Source organism: Miscanthus floridulus, chromosome 9, assembly GCF_019320115.1.
Source record: "Miscanthus floridulus cultivar M001 chromosome 9, ASM1932011v1, whole genome shotgun sequence".
Classification (NCBI taxonomy): Eukaryota; Viridiplantae; Streptophyta; class Magnoliopsida; order Poales; family Poaceae; genus Miscanthus; species Miscanthus floridulus.
Window position 1 is genome coordinate 135,092,693 of NC_089588.1, and position 19,252 is coordinate 135,111,944.

A 19,252-nucleotide genomic window follows, 5' to 3' on the forward strand; every position below is an offset into this window, starting at 1 on the left:
TAGTCAGTAATGATGCACACAAGAGGTACTAGAAGAATGTTTCTGAAGATAGAGCCACGCCGAAGCTTGGGGACGCTAGGTGTGATGCCTGCACAACGTAATTGTCTGCGCTCTGGACTGTCTGTGCCTTCATGTCCATTCAAGGCATGAATGGACTGTTTGCCCGAAGAGGCATGGGTTCATCACTGTCTCTAGAAGGCGTAGTTCGTCAGCCATCTCCGACATCCTCTAGCACCTATTTGACCCATGTTTGGTGCTAGAAGAATGTTTCTGATATGGTTATTTTATAATATATTTGTACACTTCGATTGTAACCAATATTTTCCTAAACGGTAAACAGTCTTTACACGGTCGCCCTTCGTTTAGCGTTTAGGCTGTTTACACGGTGTTTAAATGAAGTTAAACGGTCTAAACGGTTTTGTACTTTTAAAAAAATACATATAATTATATATGTGCATGTAAAAAATCAAGTATTCTAGCATTTATACATATTTATCCGAGTAAAAATCAATTATTTCGGTATGTATATATATTTATGCATGTGAAAAGAACCAAATATAGATATTTATGCATGTAACATATCAAGTGTACACATTTATAAATATAATAAACTTAAGTATACAAATTTATCCATACAAAACTGAACTAGATTTACCTCGTGTTCGCCTAAACGGCCATTTAAACAGTTGTTTAGCCCGTTTAATGTTGTTTATCTCCGTTCCGTTTAGGCCGTTTTTTCCCCTTTTTTACCGTTTAAACGGTCAACCGTTTAATTTCCGTTTACCCCTAAACAAAACAGTTTACCACCGTTTACCATTTACTGGCCGTTTAATCCGTGTAGGCGAACACTGATTGTAACATTGACCTATTCGGAAAAAGGTCTTGGTTATCGTTTATGTACTTTTATTCTAAGGTCTTTATTATCGTGTATGTAATTTTATTGATAGGACCATAAATATTTATTCTAAGGTTTTCTAAGATAGTTATTGTTTTCGATGTCGCATGCGCCTCAAACTTTTCTCAAGCTTGTGCGTGCCACTGGATGAGCAAACGATAAGTTTAAATGAATTTTTGCATGACGGTGTGAACTAATTGGAGGTTGAACTGTGGACACCCTCTAAAACGATCAGAAAAGTTACTAAATTTCTATACTGGGTCTCATATTGCACAATGAACCAAGTTTGGTGGAGGTTGATAGAAAAATATCTTATTTTCAAGGCGTAAGTCAACCTCCTTTCTTAACTTTCACTACTACAGAAATGAGATCTAGTCCCGGTTGGGAACTAGCTCTACTCCCGGTTTTCCAACCGGGAAAATAATGCCTCCTACCGCTGCGCCCTGTGAGATTCGAACCCAAAACCTCATGCACTGCCTCGCGCATAGCTTACCACCCCACCTACACAACACATCTAACAATGGATGTGATGCTTTCCTTTTGAACTAACACATCCGGGGACCTTTAGTCCCGATTGGTGTTACCAACCGGGACTAAAGGGTCCTTTAGTCCGGGTTGGTGTTACCAACCGGGACTAAAGGGTCTACATTTAGTCTGGGTTGGTATTACCAACCGGGACTAAAGGTTGGAGGACTTTTAGTCCCGGTTTAGCCGTTGGGCAGGGACCTTTAATCTCGATTGGAGACACCAACCGGGACTAAAGGCCTTCTAGTCCCGGGGGCAAAAAATGCCGAGGCTAATGCCAAATTGGGACATCGTTCTAAAGTATGTTCTCTAGTAGTGTTTAGCACAAAATAAATTCAATAATAGCCAAAATTGATCAGATAAATCTAATATTGGTCGTGGGGCCAAGCTTTGGGCATTCATTATTAACGTTAATGTGATGGAAAAACTCAATTTATGTCGAAAAGCAATAATTTATAAGATTTTAACTAAGCACTACATTTTTAACTCTGCTAGCAATACATTTTGCAATTTTTGGAGGTATATTTATTTTACTACGCAATTACCAATTGTCAGCCTATATATAAAAGAGATATACGAAACAAAAACTGTTGTCTGGGCGGAAACGAAACTACCGGGCAAGCTGCAGTTTCGTGGCGCGCCAAAAACAACCTTTAGTCCCGGTTTGTGGCTTAAACAATGACTAAAGGTCCTGGTTTAAGCCACAAACCCAGACCAAAGGTCCTTTAGTCCCCATTGGTGGCAACAACCGGGACTGAAGGTCCTAATCTTATATATACGGTTGTGCCTCCTCTCTTCCTCTTTCTCGATCTGTTTCCTTACCCACCGCCGAGTGCTCATCCATCCTCTTCGTCGTCCGCCGTCCACCGTCGTCTTCGCGTCGTGCGCCCGCCGTTGTGTCTGCCTCTTCCTTGACCTCGCCGCTGTTGACAAGGCCACCCCGGACACATCGGAGCTCCCGTGCTCCCCGCAGTGCACCACCACTATCAATCTCTCTGCGGTCCCTATCCCCAGCCCCCGCCCCCACCGCAATGAACCCTAACCCTATCTCCTCCGTGCAAGGTGCGCACCACGCTGTCGTCCTCGCCCGCGTCGTCGTCCTTGCCACAGGAAATTGGGCCGGGGAGCCTATCCACGCCATCGCACATCGCCGACCCTGCCATGCCTGTGCTGCCGAGCCACCGCCGCAAGGCCGCACTGCGGAGCCACCGCCGGAAGGTCGCGCCGCCGTCGCAAGGCCATCCCCGTGCACCCAACAGGTACAGCCACCCTTCTCTTGCCTTCGTGCTATGTGATAAATTATAAGATATGAATCTCTGGTTATATAAATTATATGATATGAATCTTGATATGTGAACTTTAGTGAGATTGGCTTACTTGTATGAATCTTGATATTGATTAGTGATATGACCTAGTAGTGTGAGTGCGGTGATATTGACTTAGTGATATCAATCTTGATATATTTACTTTAGGCCCCGTTTGGATCCTTGGAATTGAATTCATTCTAATAAATTATAATTTAGGGTCATATTAATTAAGCTAATATGGTTGTATATGGAATATATTTGTATATTTTTTTGTTAGTTTTGCAAAGGAGATGCTTATATGTTGCATTTCTGCTATATGGAAGCGAGTTAAAGAGCGTGCTATAAGTTATAGAGCAGAAACATAGCATGGTGATCTATAGAATCGATTCACATCTCCCACCCTATGAATTTGAGATAGGCTTATATGTGAACTTTACAAAGTCGTGGAATCTTAAATTCCAAGCAAAATAGCCTAATCCATTAAGTACATTCCAATTCCTCCAAATTGAAGGGATCCAAACGACCCCTTAGTGATATATTTGCTTTAGTGGTATATTTTGATATTTCGATATATCAATTTTGATATATATGTGGAAAGATACTGACTTTGGTAACATAAATTTTGACATATTGATTTTAGTGATATATTGTATATATATGAATTTTGTTATATGACAAATATTGACTTCAATGATATGCATTTGGTTATTTTATACACAAGAATTTTGATATATTGACTTTAGTGATATGAATTTTGATATATTGACTTGAGTGGTATGAATTTTGGTATATGAAAAATATTAACTTCAATGATAAGAATTTTGATATTTTGTATATATATATGAATTTTGATATATTGACTTTAGTGAGAAGAGATGGCCGGACGTCTGTCTCCGCCAGATATACTTGGTTGGGGCTATGCATATAATCGGGGATTCGATCCAATATTATCGAATGTACCGTTCAATCGTCCTAGCATAGTAAGCGACAATATATTTTTCAGTAAATTAATATATTTTATATACACTTGTACAGATTGATTTTCTAATATATATATATATATATATATGTGTGTGTGTGTGTGTGTGTGTGTGTGTGTGATTCTTAAATGTACCGTAGGTAATTGAACTGATCGTTTGGTTTGAAGACACTCTTCAATTTCTGGTTTGAGGGAGTGAATGTTGAGAGCTTCGATGTAGATAATGGACGATTCATCCAATGTCAAATTGGCTTTTCCATCGCCGCTTGGAGGGGTAGAGGTGTTGTACAAATCTTAGAGATGGAAATGAAGGCTCCTCACAAGATTAGTGCAGAAAAATATGCTATCGTGGCATGTTTATGTACGCTTGCGAGTAATGGGTGCACACTGTCTACGTTATCCTCCTTGATGATACAAGCTATAAATGCGGGCTCCTTTCATGATGTTTCGAGCTTTTGCGCACATCTTTCTCGAAACAACCGAAATGATGTGGTAACTCGAAGTGGATCTCATAGCTTACATTATTTATGATTATGTCTATTTGGTTCTCATATCCATTTTCACATCAACAGTTACAGGTTTAGGATTATGACTTAACCTACGCAGGTTGCAGCTTTGAAGCCATTCTAAACTAGACAATTGATCAATTGGGTTATGATTGGAATATGCCGCTGAAAGGCCAACACTCACTACAGAAGGATTCCAGGACAAGTTGCTTGTGACTTAAAGAGAATCTGACCTAGCCACATCTCGACCACCGCTAGTCGTCCTTAGAAGACCATGTACTCGTACTTGTGAAGCAAGGGAGAGTGCACTACCTAATGCTTTGCTCTATGTCGATGAAATTTTCATGTACTACATCGGTGACCTACACTTCTTCGAGTTCGTAGTACGACGTAGTCAAATTTGATGATCTACTTTTGTGTTTGCATGAACTTTGGCGTGTACTAGAACAATTAGTTTGTATGGACTTGGTTTAAATTATTGTGGTTTGTATTAACTTGATGAATGGTAATGATCTCATTGTAATATACAAGCTCTTGTTAATTAGTTTCATTCTTATTTATGGACGTACAATAGTAGCACATAATACGTATATGAAAAGCTATTTGAAATGAAAACAAATTGAATGGAAAAGAAACCAAAGAAAAAAAGAAACAAAAAGAAAAAGAAAAAACATTTAGTGCCGGTGATACCAACCCAGAATAAAGATGGGCGCCCCCGGGCCCTTGCTGGAGGCCCCTTTAGTCCCGGTTGGTAATAGTCCCGGATGATATTACCAACTGGGACTAAAGGTCCACTTTCAATCCCAGTTACCTGACTCGAGACTAAAGGCCGCAATCCCCATTGGAAAACCGGGACCAAAGGGGTTTTCGAACCGGGACTGATGCTCAGTCCTGCACTAGTGTTAATACGCCTTATATTTGGGTATGCTTTATATACTACTACATATTCGACATTCACTGCCGGCACTATCAGTGCCGGTTCCAGTGAACCGACAGTGATAACCCTTCCCTGCCAGTTCTGGGCATCAAATTCAAAAAAATGATTGGGGTCCACGACAACATGCAGTGAAAGTCCACGTCACTGCCGGTTCGAGCCAAGAACCGACAGTGATGGGGTGCTATCACCGTCTGTTTGTAGCTACAACCGACAGTGAAAAACTGAGTATAAAAAGTGTTGTCCTCTCCTCCCTCCTCTCTCCCATCCCGAGCACACCCATCAAGGAGGCACGCATTTCCCCACTCCCTCCATTGTTGCTGCCATTCTTCACCGTGAAGCTCTAGGATTTTGAAGCATGGGCAAGATCTTCTTGCTTTAAGGTTAATAACAAGCATCCACTTCTTTGATTTTGTTACTTTACCGTTGTTTTGGTGGCTACATTGCTTTACTCTCATTCTAGTTGTTTCTCTATTTTAGAGAGCACTTTCCAATTAGATTTTGTGGAAGGCATCCAAGCAAATTATGGTGAATCCATCGTCCAAAAGGTTGGTGTCTATGAACCCATTTAAATTCCCAGATAATTACATGTTGGGTTCGATGATTGTTAGTATGTGATGTTAAGATTAGTTCTTATAAGGAGTAGAGTAGATTTTTTAATAATTTTGATGAGCAAATTAATACATGTATCACCTACCAACACATTGTTTGTAGCTACATTGTTGTTCATGATTAAGTCTCCAGTTTTAGTTTTTTTTAAATTAGTGTCTCCATTTTTATGTGGCATGGAGTAGAATAATTGTTCTTGATTAGTGTACAATAATTGTTTATTTATGGGGCTACAATTTTTAGTCTATATGGGGCTACTAATTTCAAATTTTCAACAATTAGTGTAGAATAATTTTTTTCCAAAATGGGGTAACTAAATTAAATTAGTGTAGAATAAATTGTACTTTCGAGCTACAATTGTTGTTCATGAAGCTCCACTTGTTATTGATTTCTCTGTATTGTCCCCATTTTTAAGTGGCATGAAGTCTAAATGTTTTTTATGCAGAGATGGATCGAGAGTGGATGTACGATGTGTCACGAACACACACGCGGTACATGGTTGGCGTCTACAACTTCCTCACCGTCGCCGCTGCCAAAGCCGATGCTGGGGGTGGAAACCGTGTATTCTGCCCATGCAAAGATTGCAAGAATCAAAGAAAATGGGGTAGAATTGAGTCTATACGAATGCACTTGATTACCAGGGGTTCATGCCAAACTATACGATATAGAGTATGCATGGGGAGGTTGGTGAGAATGTTCCGCAAGAAAACAATGATGATGTGGCCATCCTTGACATAGCCCTCCACAAGGCTATTACTAACCAGGAAACCGGTGTCAAGACGCAACTTGTGGCTACCGTTAATAATGATGTGATTAGGAATACATTAGCTCACAACACCGAGTAGGAGGATGGCATTTCTCAGCTGCTACATGATATAGAGAGCGGATTTCTTAGTGATAGACAGTTGAGAAAGCTAGAGATAATGAGACAAGATGGCAAAACACCATTGTATAAGGATTGTCTAGTGAGGAAACTAGAAGCCGATATCATGCTATTAGAGTTCAAATCTACGAACGGAATGAGCAATAAAGGCTTCGATCAGTTGCTAGGTATACTAAGGAAACTACTCCTAGAAAAAAGGAGTTGCCAGAAAAGACACACCTGCCCAAGCAAATGATCTGTCCAATCGGCCTCGAAGTTGAAAAAATCCACATGTGTTCCAATGATTGCATATTGTACCATGGAGACAAATACAAAGACTTGGATGTGTGCCCCAAGTGTAAAGGTCCATGGCATAAGGAAGGGCCGTAAAATGAGGGTAACAAGACCAGAGGAGGGCCCGTAAAGGTCGTTTGGTATTTCCCTATAGCTCCTCGGGTGCATAGGTTGTTTGCAAATGCAAAGTCAGCCAAGCTATTGCGCTGGCATGGTGAAGAGCATAAGAAAGATAAAATGATGAGGCACCCCGCCGAAGGGAAGGAGTGGAGGACTATCAACACTATGTGCTATAAGAACATTAGTGGAGAGGTAAGGCACCTTTGGTTTGGTTTGAGCACACATGGGATAAATCCTTTCGACCAGGTTAGAAGTAATCATAGCACCTGGCCAGTGACCCTCTGTATATACAACCTTCCACCTTGGCTTTGTATGAAGCGGCCATACATCCACTACTGTTCCTAGGGCCAAAACAACCTGGGAATGACATCGATGTGTCTCTAGAACCAGTGATCGATGAACTAGCAGAGATGTGGGAAAAGGGTGAAGGATGTTTCGGATGAGTACAAAAAGGAATATGTCATGATCAAGGCAGTACTTATCACTACAATCATCGACCTACCAGGGCGAGGTTGCTTGTCTAGAGAGAAGACAAAAGGATATATTAGATGTGTCGACGAGACCGATGCGGTACATCTACCGAAAAACAAGAAGATGGTGTATATGGGACACCGTAGGTTCCTATCTAAGGATCACCCTTACCACAGGAACAGAAAAGATTTTGATGTGACTATTGAGAAACATGGACCTCCAAAATATCGAGATGGTACTGCGATACTTCGAGAAGTAAGCAAACTTAATGTTGTCCTTGGGAAAGGGGACAGGGCAGTAGAAGCACCTAAAGGGAGCATCTGGAAGAAAGAATCGATTTTCTAGAAACTACCTTACTAGGCACTGTTGAGTGTGCGTCACTGTCTTGATCCCATGCACATTACTAAAAACGTGTGCGGTAACACGCTTAACACCTTGATGAACACCAGGGGACAACGAAGGATTCACTAAACACAGGCCTGGACATGCAACACTTGGGACTCAGGAAGTAGTGGCATCCCATCGATCAAGAGGATGGCCAGCTGAAACTTTCGGTTGCATCATGGACGTTGAAGGTGGAAGAAAAGCATGTGCTTATTTCTTTCTTCCATGAACTCAAAGTCCCAACGGGCTACTGTGCGAGCCCGAAGATGCTAGTGAACATGAGAGAAGTCAAGTTTAACTATGGGTGTATGAAGGCCCATGATTGTCATGTCATTATAACTCAGTTGCTCCCTATTGCCCTGTGTGGTATCCTCCCCCAAAGGTCGGCGCCCCAATCATAAAGCTATGCTTGTTCTTCAACACGATCTCACAAAAGGTCATTAATATGTCCAAGCTAGACCAGCTACAGAGGGAAATAGCCGAAACTCTATGCAGGCTTGAGAAGATGCATTTCCCGCCGACTTACTTTGATATCTCAATGCATCTACCCGTTCATCTTGTTGACCAAATTAGATGGCTTAGCCCAATGTACCTGCATTAGATGTTCCCTTTTGAAAAGTTGGTGAAAGTTTTCAGAAGGTATGTTAGGAACAGATTTAGACCAGAAGGGAGCATGGTAGAAGGATGGTCAACAGAGGAGGCCATTGAGTTCTGCACGTATTATCTAGACATCAATAGGATCGGAGTTCTAGAATCTCATCATGAGGGAAGACTAGGGGGCAAAGGAACAATCGGTGAGAAATCTATCATAGTAGACGACCCCGTTGCTTTCAGACAGGCACAATTCGCTATTCTCCAACAAGACAAGGATTTGATGCCATACATTGATGAGCACAGGCAGTCGCTGCAAACTTCATATCCGAGCAGGTCATAGGCTTGGCTTCATAAAAAACATAAGCTAGAATTCATCGACTGGTTGCAACGCCGCTTGATCTGTTGGGACTGCTTGCTTCAGCTATGCCAGATATGCGCTCTCGATACACAAATAATGACGTTGGGAACTATGTAAGTACCCTACTCACACAACAATATTATAATTAACTACGTCTTCAACATTTGAACATTTCCCATGGTTTATGCAGGTATGTATCAAAATATTGCTTATACCCAAAATACGTATATAGCCTTCTTGGACCCCGAGCAAGTCAATGAGAATACATGCAGAGGCCTTCGTGGAAATGGCGTGGAAGATCTGACAACACGTTTGATTGAGGTTTTCGAACAGTTCTTGATGCACAACAAAATGAACATACTTCTAATCTACAACTGCGAGTATGCGTTCTCGGCTCTTATTTTCGTGCTTATTTTTTTAGTTAAGATTATTCGTTAACTAGAACTTTGTGATTGCAACAACCATTTCATCTTCATAGATATCGATATTCCTAAAAATCATATTGAGGTGTGGGACTCCAAGAAAAAGGCACTTTCTAATATTGATCCCCTAATCAAAGTGCTGAATAAGTAAGTGAACCTAATAACATATTATTTGCTAATCACACATAGCACATTCTAATGTTGCCCCTTTCACACTTTTATATTGTGGTGCAGTGTCCAGGCAAGAATGATGGGGGGGCGAAGGTCCCATTCCAGGTTGCAGAAATGAGAATGGAGACCCTAAAGAAGCCGGTGGGAAACGATGAATGCGGGTTCTACATAATGTGGGCAATGCTCTACTACCTCGGCGGGACATCAAATAAGGCAGATGAATTGTTGTGTATACTTTCCTTTTCATTTATATCAGTTAATTCAACAAAACGATACACTATTTTGTCTTACATTTATGCCTTTCGATATCATCTTTGTTGAACGACAACGCAAGAAATTTAAGCACGAAAGGTTGACCGAGATGGAGATCATAGGATTGTCAGGGGAGCTAGCAAAGTTCATCTTGTCCGAGTGCTTGGCAAAAAAAAGGAACATTCTCCATTGCACGGTCCAGGAAGTACAAGACAGATTATGGGCCAGAGTTGATCGCTAGACTATTGTAATTTTGAGATCTTCATAAGTACAATTTCATCTGTAACCGTAACATGTGTAATGTTTAATATTGAATGATTTTTAATATTTAATATTGATAGATTTGTAATATTTAACCATAGCAAATATATAGCAAAACCCAATTCCATAAAAAACAATAAAATAAATTATAAATAATAAATTACGAAAAAGAGATCACTGCCCAGTTAGTAAAAAACTGGTAGTGTTCTCTCATACTACACTGCCGGCTTGAGTGAGAACCCGTAGTGTTTTCTAATACAACACTGTCGCTTAAAGCCACCAATCGGCGGTATTCGTCAAGACAACACTAAACCAGCAATGTTCTCTGCCGGCTCGAGCCACAAACCGGCAGTGTTCTTTGTGAGAACACTGCCGGCTTGTGTCACAAACTGGCAGTGTCGGTCGAGAGTGCACTTCTGGGTTATGCCAAAAACCAATAGTGCTGGTCGAGAGAACACTACCGGTTCGTGTAAAAAACCGGCAGTGTTGGCTCAACTAAACACTGTCGGGCCGTTTCACAAACCGAAAGTGAATCATCAAAACACTACCGGTTTAATAGAACCGATAGTGACCTGAATCCCCATCACTACCGGTTTGATTGTGCCGGTTCAAAATCCGATAGTGAAGAGGTGTTTTGAACCGACACTAGTGTGAAGATCTGGGGTAGTGATATGGACATGCGTGTTGGTGAAAATACCAAATATTCATGCATGCACAAGGTGAAAAGAACAAACAATTAAAGTCCCATGATGCAGGCATGTGATTCTTCGTGTCACCACCTTCGTTTCAAAAAAAAATCATTCTAGGTATGGGTTAAGTCATTTTTTTCGAGTTTTACTATGTTTATAAAAATATTATCAATATTGATATCTCCAAATAGGTTTATTACAAAAGTATGTTCCATAATTTATCTAATAATATTTATTACGCATCATAGACATTACTATATTCTTTTATATATTTTGTTAAATTTGAGATTTATTGAATCGTGAGAGCGAGATGGATATTTTTTTGGATATAATAATGTAAAACCACGCACCTTTGCAGTTGCTTGGTCACGTGTGTCTTGGTAGTCTTCGAGCACGTCGGAGATGTCTAAGGCGACGTCCTTGAGCCGCTTCAGCTTTTCCGAGATGACCTCCTCTCGGCGTCCTCCAGCTTTTCCGAGATGATTTCAAGAACATTCTTCATGCCCTCCAGGTCGTCGGTGAAGTTCCACAGCAAACTGGCCTGATCCCCGATGGCAGAGCCCAGCTTAGCTGTCGCGATCTTAACGAAACCGGATGTGAGCAGACCAGCTACTGCTTCCGCCATGGCTACAGAGCTCTGAATCGCTCTCAGGCTCACGGCTTGTGTGGAATGATGTGCGCAGGCGGCCTGCGAAGTGCGTAGCTTCTGGTTGCTGGGGTCAGGAACTCAGGATGCTTGGCTGTGTTTAGTTGCCAAAAAGTTTCTCAAAAAATGCTATAATAGTCATCACATCGAATCTTGCGATACGTGCATAGAGCATTAAATGTAGACGAAAAAAACAAATTGCACAGTTTGGTTGAAAATCACAAGATGAACGTTTTGAGCTTAATTAATCCATGATTGAATACTAATTACCAAATAAAAACGAAAGTGTTACGATAGCTAAATTTCTAAATTTCGTGAACTAAACACAGCCCGGCAATGGTAATGCACTGCGATCCTTCTCTGTCTATGGGTCTGGTGCTAGCTATATGTATGGGTGGCCGGTACCATTGTGGCTTCGGCTGTGTGGTCCACCATGTGAAGTTGGAGCTCCTTGTTACTGTTGTGGCAAAGCTCGGCAATGATGACACATGGTTAAGGCGAAGCTTGTTAGCTCGCTCGACTCGTGGCTGGCTCGACTCGACTCGGCTCGGCTCGTTAAGATAACGAGCAGCCAAGCCAATATTTTAGCTCGTTAGCTATAACCAGTGGCGGATCCAAAGGGGGGGGCTGGGGGGCTCCAGCCCCCCCTAATGTCTTGATTTCAAGCTTAATCACTGTAGCAAAAGCTTGATTTCACCATTAAATCTTCATGCAAATCAACATCTCCATTGTTTTAGCCCCCCTTATCCCGCATCGTGCATCCGCCACTGGCTATAACGAGCCAACTCGAGCCAGCTCGCGAGCCGCTCACGAGCTAAACGAGCCAAGCTTCCAGAAAAAAAAAGTATCATTTAAGGTTGTTAGATGCATGAATACTATAGTATTTTATTATACTTGTATATATATTAGCGCATATTAATTTTTTTATTCGATTAAAGGTTGTTAGATGCATTTCTTTTGTATTATTATTATTCTCAAACTTTAGATAAATACAAATATTATATTTTATATATTTTTTATACCTGGCTCACGAGCTTAACGAGCCAGCTCGAACTTTTAACGAGCCGAGCCGAGCTGGCTTTCTGGCTCATTAGGATAACGAGCCGAACCGAGCTAGCTCGTTATCTTAACGAGACAGAACGAGCCGAGCCGAAACGAGCCAAGTCGGCTCGTTATCCAGCCTTACACATGGTGCGTGTAGTTGCTGCCGTCTAGTTTTTCTCATATTCTTTTTAGTTAACTATGTGTTTGTAGCCGGTGGTGGATGTAGAATAGGATTAAAAGAGGACCGGTCTCTTGTTCTTTCCCCTCTTTATTTTTCTTCTTTCCTCCACCTCTTCTTCTTCCTCATCCTCCCTATATTTCCATCGATGCACCAGCTATAGGGGGTTGGAGCCGTACTATTTCAACAAAAAAACAATGTTTTTCTTTTACAACAAATCAGTAAATAATACTTGTAAGCCATATCTTTTCATGGCCATGGGAAATGAAGAAGCCAACTACCCATTCCGCGCTCCCATCACTTTCTGGCTTCATAGTTCTTCTCCACTGGTGCACATCATGTGACTGAGTGTTGGTTGATTCACACTTTAACACCTACTCCTTCAATTTTAAATTATAAAATATTTTAATTTTTTAGATATGTAATTTTTACTATACACTTAGATATACAATATATCTAGATATGTAGAAATAGAAAAAAAATATATCTAGAAAAACCAAAATATCTTATAACTTAAAATGGAAGTAGCACTCAAGAAAATGAAGAAACGAGACTATTTATATAGAGGTAGGAGACAAAAGTAAATACTATTTTATATATTTTCTTCCTCGACCTCACCGCCGTTGATAAGGCTGCCCCGGACACGCCGGCGCTCCCGTGCTCCAATCCATTCCCGTCTTGTCCGGCCTCCACCCCACAGTGCGCCGCCACTGTCAATCTCTCTGCGGTCCCTGTCCCCGGCCCCCGCCCCGACCGCAACGAACCCTAACCCTATCTCCTCCGTGCAAGGTGCGCACTGTGCTATCGTCCTCGCCCGCGTCGTCGTCCTTGCCACGGGAAATTGGGCCGGGGAGCCTATCCACGTCGTCGCACGTCGCCGGCCCCGCCATGCCTGTGCTGTCGAGCCACCGCCGCAAGGCCACGCTGCTGAGCCACCGCTGGAATGCTACGCCGCCGTCGCAAGGCCATCCCCGTGCACCCAACAGGTACAACCACCCTTCTCTTGCCTTCGTGCTATGTGATAAATTATAAGATATGAATCTCTGGTTATATAAATTATATGATATGAATCTTGATATGTGAACTTTAATAAGATTGGCTTAGTTGTATGAATCTTGATATTGATTAGTGATATGACCTAGTAGTGTGAGTGCGGTGATATTGACTTAGTGATATCAATCTTGATATATTTACTTTAGGCCCCGTTTGAATCCTTGGAATTGAATTTATTCTAATAAATTATAATTTAGGGACATATTAATTAAGCTAATATGGTTGTATATGGAATATATTTATATACTTTTGTTAGGTATGCAAAAGAGATGCTTATATGCTGCATTTCTGCTATATGGAAGCGAATTAAAGAGCATGTTATAAGTTATATAGCAGAAACATAGCATTGTGATCTATAGAATCGATTTCCATCTCCCACCCTATAAATTTTAGATAAGCTTATATGTGAACTTTAGAAAGTCGTGGAATCTCAAATTCCAAGCAAAATAGCATAATCCATTAAGTACATTCCAAATCCTCCAAAATGAAGGAATTCAAACAACCCCTTAGTGATATATTTGCTATAGTGGTATATTTTGATATTTTGATATATCAATTTTGATATATATGTGGAAAGATGCTGACTTTGGTAACATAAATTTTGACATATTAATTTTAGTGATATATTGTATATATATGAATTTTGTTATATTACAAATATTGACTTCAATGATATGCATTTGGTTATTTTATACACATGAATTTTGATATATTGACTTGAGTGGTATGAATTTTGGAATATGAAAAATATTGACTTTAATGATAAGAATTCTGATATATATATATATATATATATATATATATATATATATATATATATATATTTTCTGATATATTGACTTTAGTGAGAAGAGATGGTCGGACGTCTGTCTCCGCCGGATATACTTGGTTGGGGCTATATATATAATCGGGGATTCCATCCAATATTGTCGAATGTACCGTTCAATCGTCTTAGCATAGTAAGTAACAATATATTTTTTTCAGTAAATTAATATGTTTTATATACACATGTAGGGATTGATTTTCTGAGATATATATATATATATATATATATATATATATATATATATATATATATATATATATATAATTCTTAAATGTACCCTAGGTAATTGAACCGATCGTTTGGTTCGAAGACACACTTCAATTTTGGGGTCGAGGGAACGAATGTTGAGAGCTTGGATGTACATAATGGACGATTCATTCAATATATTCTTTCCATCGCCGCTAGGAGGAGTAGAGGTATTGTACAAATCTTAGAGATGGAAATGAAGGCACCTCACAAGATTAGTGCAGAAAAATAAGCTGTCATGGCAAATTACTATATTCTTTTATATATTTTGTTAAATTTGAGATTTATTGAATCGTGAGAAAGCGAGATGGATATTTTTTTGGATATAATAATGTAAAACCACGCACCTCTGCAGTTGCTTGGTCACGTGTGTCTTGGTAGTCTTCGAGCACGTCGGAGATGTCTAAGGCGACGTACTTGAGCCGCTTCAGCAATCGCTGCACTAGATTCTCCTTGATTGACCTCCTCTCGGCGTCCTCCAGCTTTGCCGAGATGGTTTCAAGAACATTCTTCATGTCCTCCAGGTCGCCGGTGAAGTTCCACAGCAAACTGGCCTGGTCCCCGATGGCAGAGCCCAGCTTATCTTTCGCGATCTTAACGAAACCGGACGTGAGCAAACCAGCTACTGCTTCCGCCATGGCTACAGAGCTCTGAATCGCTCTCAGGCTCACGGCTTGTGTGGAATGATGTGCGCAGGCGGCCTGCGAAGTGCGTACGAGTAGCTTCTGGTTGCTGGGGTCAGGAACTCAGGATGCTTGGCAATGGTGATGCACTGCGATCCTTCTCTATCTGTGGGCTCTGGTGCTAGCTATATGTAGGGGTGGCCGGTACCATTGTGGGGCTGTGTGGTCCACCATGTGAAGTTGGAGCTCCTTGTTACTGTTGTGGCAAAGCTCGGCCATGATGACACATGGTGCGTGTAGTTGCTGCCGTCTAGTTTTTCTGTATGCTGTGTTTAAAAAAGTTTTTCAAAAAATACTACAGTAACTATCACATCGAATCTTACTACACGTATATGGAGCATTAAATAGAGACGAAAAAAACTAATTGCACAGTTTGGTTGGAAATCGCAAGACGAACGTTTTGAGCCTAATTAGTCTATGATTGAACACTAATTGCCAAATAAAAACGAAAGTGCTACAGATAAAATAGGATTAAAGCTCCCTTTGGCACGGCTCATCCAAAACGGCTTCATCAGTGAAGCCAAATCCAGTGAAACCAGAAAAACTGGCGTTTCCCACCTTCTAGTTCATTTTAACCTCGGCTTACAAAACTCTTCATGTTATAGTGCCTCGATTTGCGTAAAATAGATAAAGCCGAAGCTGGCATAAAAGATTTGCCTAAAAGAGGACCGGTCTCTTCTTCTTTCCTATCTTTATTTTTCTTCTTTCCTCCACCTCTTTTTCTTCCTAATCTTCCCCATATTTCTATTAATGCACCAGCTATAGAGGGTTGGAGCCGTACTATTTCAATAAAAAAACGATGTTTTTCTTTAACAACAAATCAATAAACAATACTCGTAAGCCATATCTTTTCATGGCCTTTGGAAAATGAAGAAGCCAACTACCCATTCCGCGCTCCCATCACTTTCTGGCTTCATAGTTCTTCTCCACTGGTGCACATCATGTGACTGAGTGTTGGTTGATTCATACTTTGCTACTTACTCCCTCAATTTTAAATTACAAAATATTTTAATTTTTAAGATACGTAATTTTTACTATACACTAAGATATACAATATATCTACATATATAGAAATAGAAAAAAAAATATATCTAAAAAAACTAAAATATCTTATAAGTTAGAATGGAGGTAGCACTTAAGAAAACGAAGAAACGATACTATTTATATAGAGGTAGGAGACAAAAGTAAATACTATTTTATATATTTTTTCTATCCATGTTATAATAGTTAGCCTAATAGCTAGTCAAATAGCTAGCCGCTGGACGCCCTAAACCAAAAAAGTTAGCTAGCTGGCGTTGTTGTCTAGGACATTGTCACGATGTTCAGTCGTCGTTCACTTTCACACCTAACCTGCTACTAAGGTCATGTTTAGATTATAAAAAATTTCAACACGATGAATAATAGCACTTTCGTCTTATTTGGTAAATATTGTTCAATCGTGGACCAACTAAGCTTAAAAGATTCATCTCATGATTTTCAACTAAACTATGTAATTAATTATTTTTTTTTACCTATATTTAATGCTTCATGCAAATGGCTAAAAATTGATGTGATGAAAAGAGAGTGAAAAAACTTGGAATTTGAAGCTGATCTAAACAAGGCCTAAGTGCGAACAGAGGTGCCAGCTAGCAGCTTTTGATGGGACGCTACGACGACGACGTGGCCTGCAAGTTGTGTTCCTACAAAGACTTTTGCTGTTGCCAGTCGACTCTCTTTCTCTCCTCCCCTCTCCTCTCTCATTTAATTTGGTGCCCATCACCTCTTGTCATCTTCCTCCGCATGCTTCCAGTCGGCCTGTTCGATTTACGGGTTTGCGAAAAATACCCTGAGCTGGTTTACGTAACAGAAAAATACTGTATCGGTTAGAAATTTACCATCGTTTACAATAAGCCACTAAATCTGGCTGAGGTGGGCACCAAAACCCAACTCGATCTGGGATCCTTTGTCACTGTTTGGCTGCTTGTATTAAAAAAAAAAAACTGTTGCTGGCTCTTAGCACATTGATTCGTGAGTTGCAGCTGCTCAAGCAGCAGCGGCAGCGGCTGCAAAAACCAGCTGGTGAACATGCTGCTTGTCGCTTTATGCTCTTCGTCTTAGCAATCATCCACAGCAAAAACTAATAAATCAGACTAAAAAATACTGTTCTCTAATTAGTGAGAGAAAAACTCTATATTATAACTAATAAGTTAGGCTGATAAATTGAAGCGAACAGAGACCAAGTTGGCAGTGAATTTTGGAATCTTCCGGGTAGTCTGACTAAAGCAATCTTTTACATATAAATCCTGCCTCCAAAAGCTGGGCAGCTAGCGTGCCACGTCGTGTGCTTTTCGAAGCCGTTCGATCGAGCGCGCGGACGGCCCAGATCAGACGAGCCGTGGTCATTTTTTTGAAAAACCCCTTCTATTTTTCGAAAATCAACCCGCGCTCCAGAGGCCCTCTCAGTATATTTTGCAAAAAACACCTCTGATTATTTCGAACTCAACCCGCAGTCTAGATTGGATGGGCTCCAGGTTTTTTTGCAAACAAGACCTTCTCTTTATCGAAAATCAACCCACACTCTAGAGACCCTCTCAACAATTTTTACGAAAACCTCCTCAGATTTTTCTCAAATCAATATACAAGCCAACTTAGATTATATCTCTTTTTTTAAAAAATAAATTAGCTGCCTGTCTCTCACCTCTATCTCGCCCTCCCCTTTCTCTCTCTCCCCTTCCCTCCTGATGCGGCGACGGGTGCCAGGCAACGGCGCCCCTGCGGGCGCTGCGCCGGCGCGAGTGGGGCTAGCGGTGGCGGCGTGCCCTCGGCGCGGCGCCTCCCGACCGAGGCGTGGGTGCGGCTGGCCACGGGTCACCGGCGCGAGCGGCGACGCGCAAGCCACCGAATCAGATCCCTTGCGCGGCAGGCCATCGGCGCAGATCCCTGCAACCAGTGAGCTACCAAAGCAGCGGGCTCCGGGCGACGCGGGGGCTCCCAGCGCGACAACGGGCTCCAGGCGCTGCGGCATCCAGACGCGCGCCGGCTCCTCTACATGGATTAGTACCAATGTGCAAGTTTTTCAGCCTGTTCGTTTGGCTGTGGCTTGTCGTAAATGATCGTAAATTTTTAGTCGGAACAGTATTTTTCTCTCACACAAAACAGCCAGCAGCACTTTTTCACGAACCAGCAATGATATGAGCCAGCCAACCGAAGAGGCTGATTATTAGCTTGTACTGTTCATCCTCTTGTCGTAGCAGCAAAAGAATAGGTAGACACTGCGGTCATTATTGCTGTGGCCCGCACGCGCCTCCTCCCGCTACCGGCTAGGAATCGAGCGGGTTGGACTTGGACAGACATGGCATTGTTTGCGTGTCTTTAAATTTAGCTTGATTCACTTATTTTTTTCATTCGAAACTATGTTTTTCGCTCATAAATTCCTCTAGCGTTCCTCCAAATCATCCAGATTCCTCAAGAATTCAGACAAACAAACAAATCCATGAATACATGCTTTCAGTTTCAGTTTTAGATAACATAACGTGGCCACATTGAGCTGAATAAGCCTACCCAACCCAATCAGCTGATAGACGCATTAAACTAACTACCCCATTTAATTTCTTCCGTCCTCTCCAAGAATCGCATTAATAAAGGAGAACTGCTATAGATTATGGCATATTTTAGTATGAATTTTTTCATATAAATTTTTACCTATTTTTTTTAGAAATAAATAAAATTATATCTTTATTATAATAAAGTCTTGAAAATACATAAAAATTATAAAATAAAAAAATTACTAAATTTTTTATCAGTATACCTATATTCCTATTGCCGCTGGATTAATCAAAACAAAAGGCCCGGCTTTGCCGCGCCAGCGTTTCTAGTTCACACGGTAGCCTGCTACTAAGTGCGAACAGAGGTGCCAGCTAGCAGCTTTTGATGGGACGCTACGACGACGACGTGGCCTGCAGGT

At 41.0% G+C, this 19,252-nt stretch overlaps 1 protein-coding gene and 1 long non-coding RNA gene across 6 annotated transcripts in view; one reads left to right on the top strand and one right to left on the bottom strand.

Annotated features, from left to right (window-relative positions):
* The window catches only part of LOC136484311 (putative disease resistance protein RGA3), a 33,630-nt gene extending 18,246 nt beyond the window's left edge, over positions 1 to 15,384 (bottom strand). For 2 of the 5 annotated variants that reach the window (XM_066481560.1, XM_066481556.1), the window contains exon 1: positions 14,974 to 15,384. In XM_066481560.1, the coding sequence (XP_066337657.1) occupies positions 14,974 to 15,264 (291 nt within the window). In that variant the 5' untranslated portion in view covers positions 15,265 to 15,384. Of the gene's footprint in view, positions 1 to 10,983; positions 11,374 to 14,973 lie in introns of all 5 variants that reach the window. The other 3 variants (XM_066481557.1, XM_066481559.1, XM_066481558.1) reach the window with 3 other exon arrangements.
* On the top strand, positions 12,962 to 14,775 carry LOC136484316 (uncharacterized). Its single transcript, XR_010765887.1, has 3 exons — positions 12,962 to 13,487; positions 14,400 to 14,513; positions 14,663 to 14,775. It is a non-coding gene; the product is annotated as an uncharacterized lncRNA (long non-coding RNA).
* Positions 15,385 to 19,252: the final 3,868 nt, after the last annotated feature.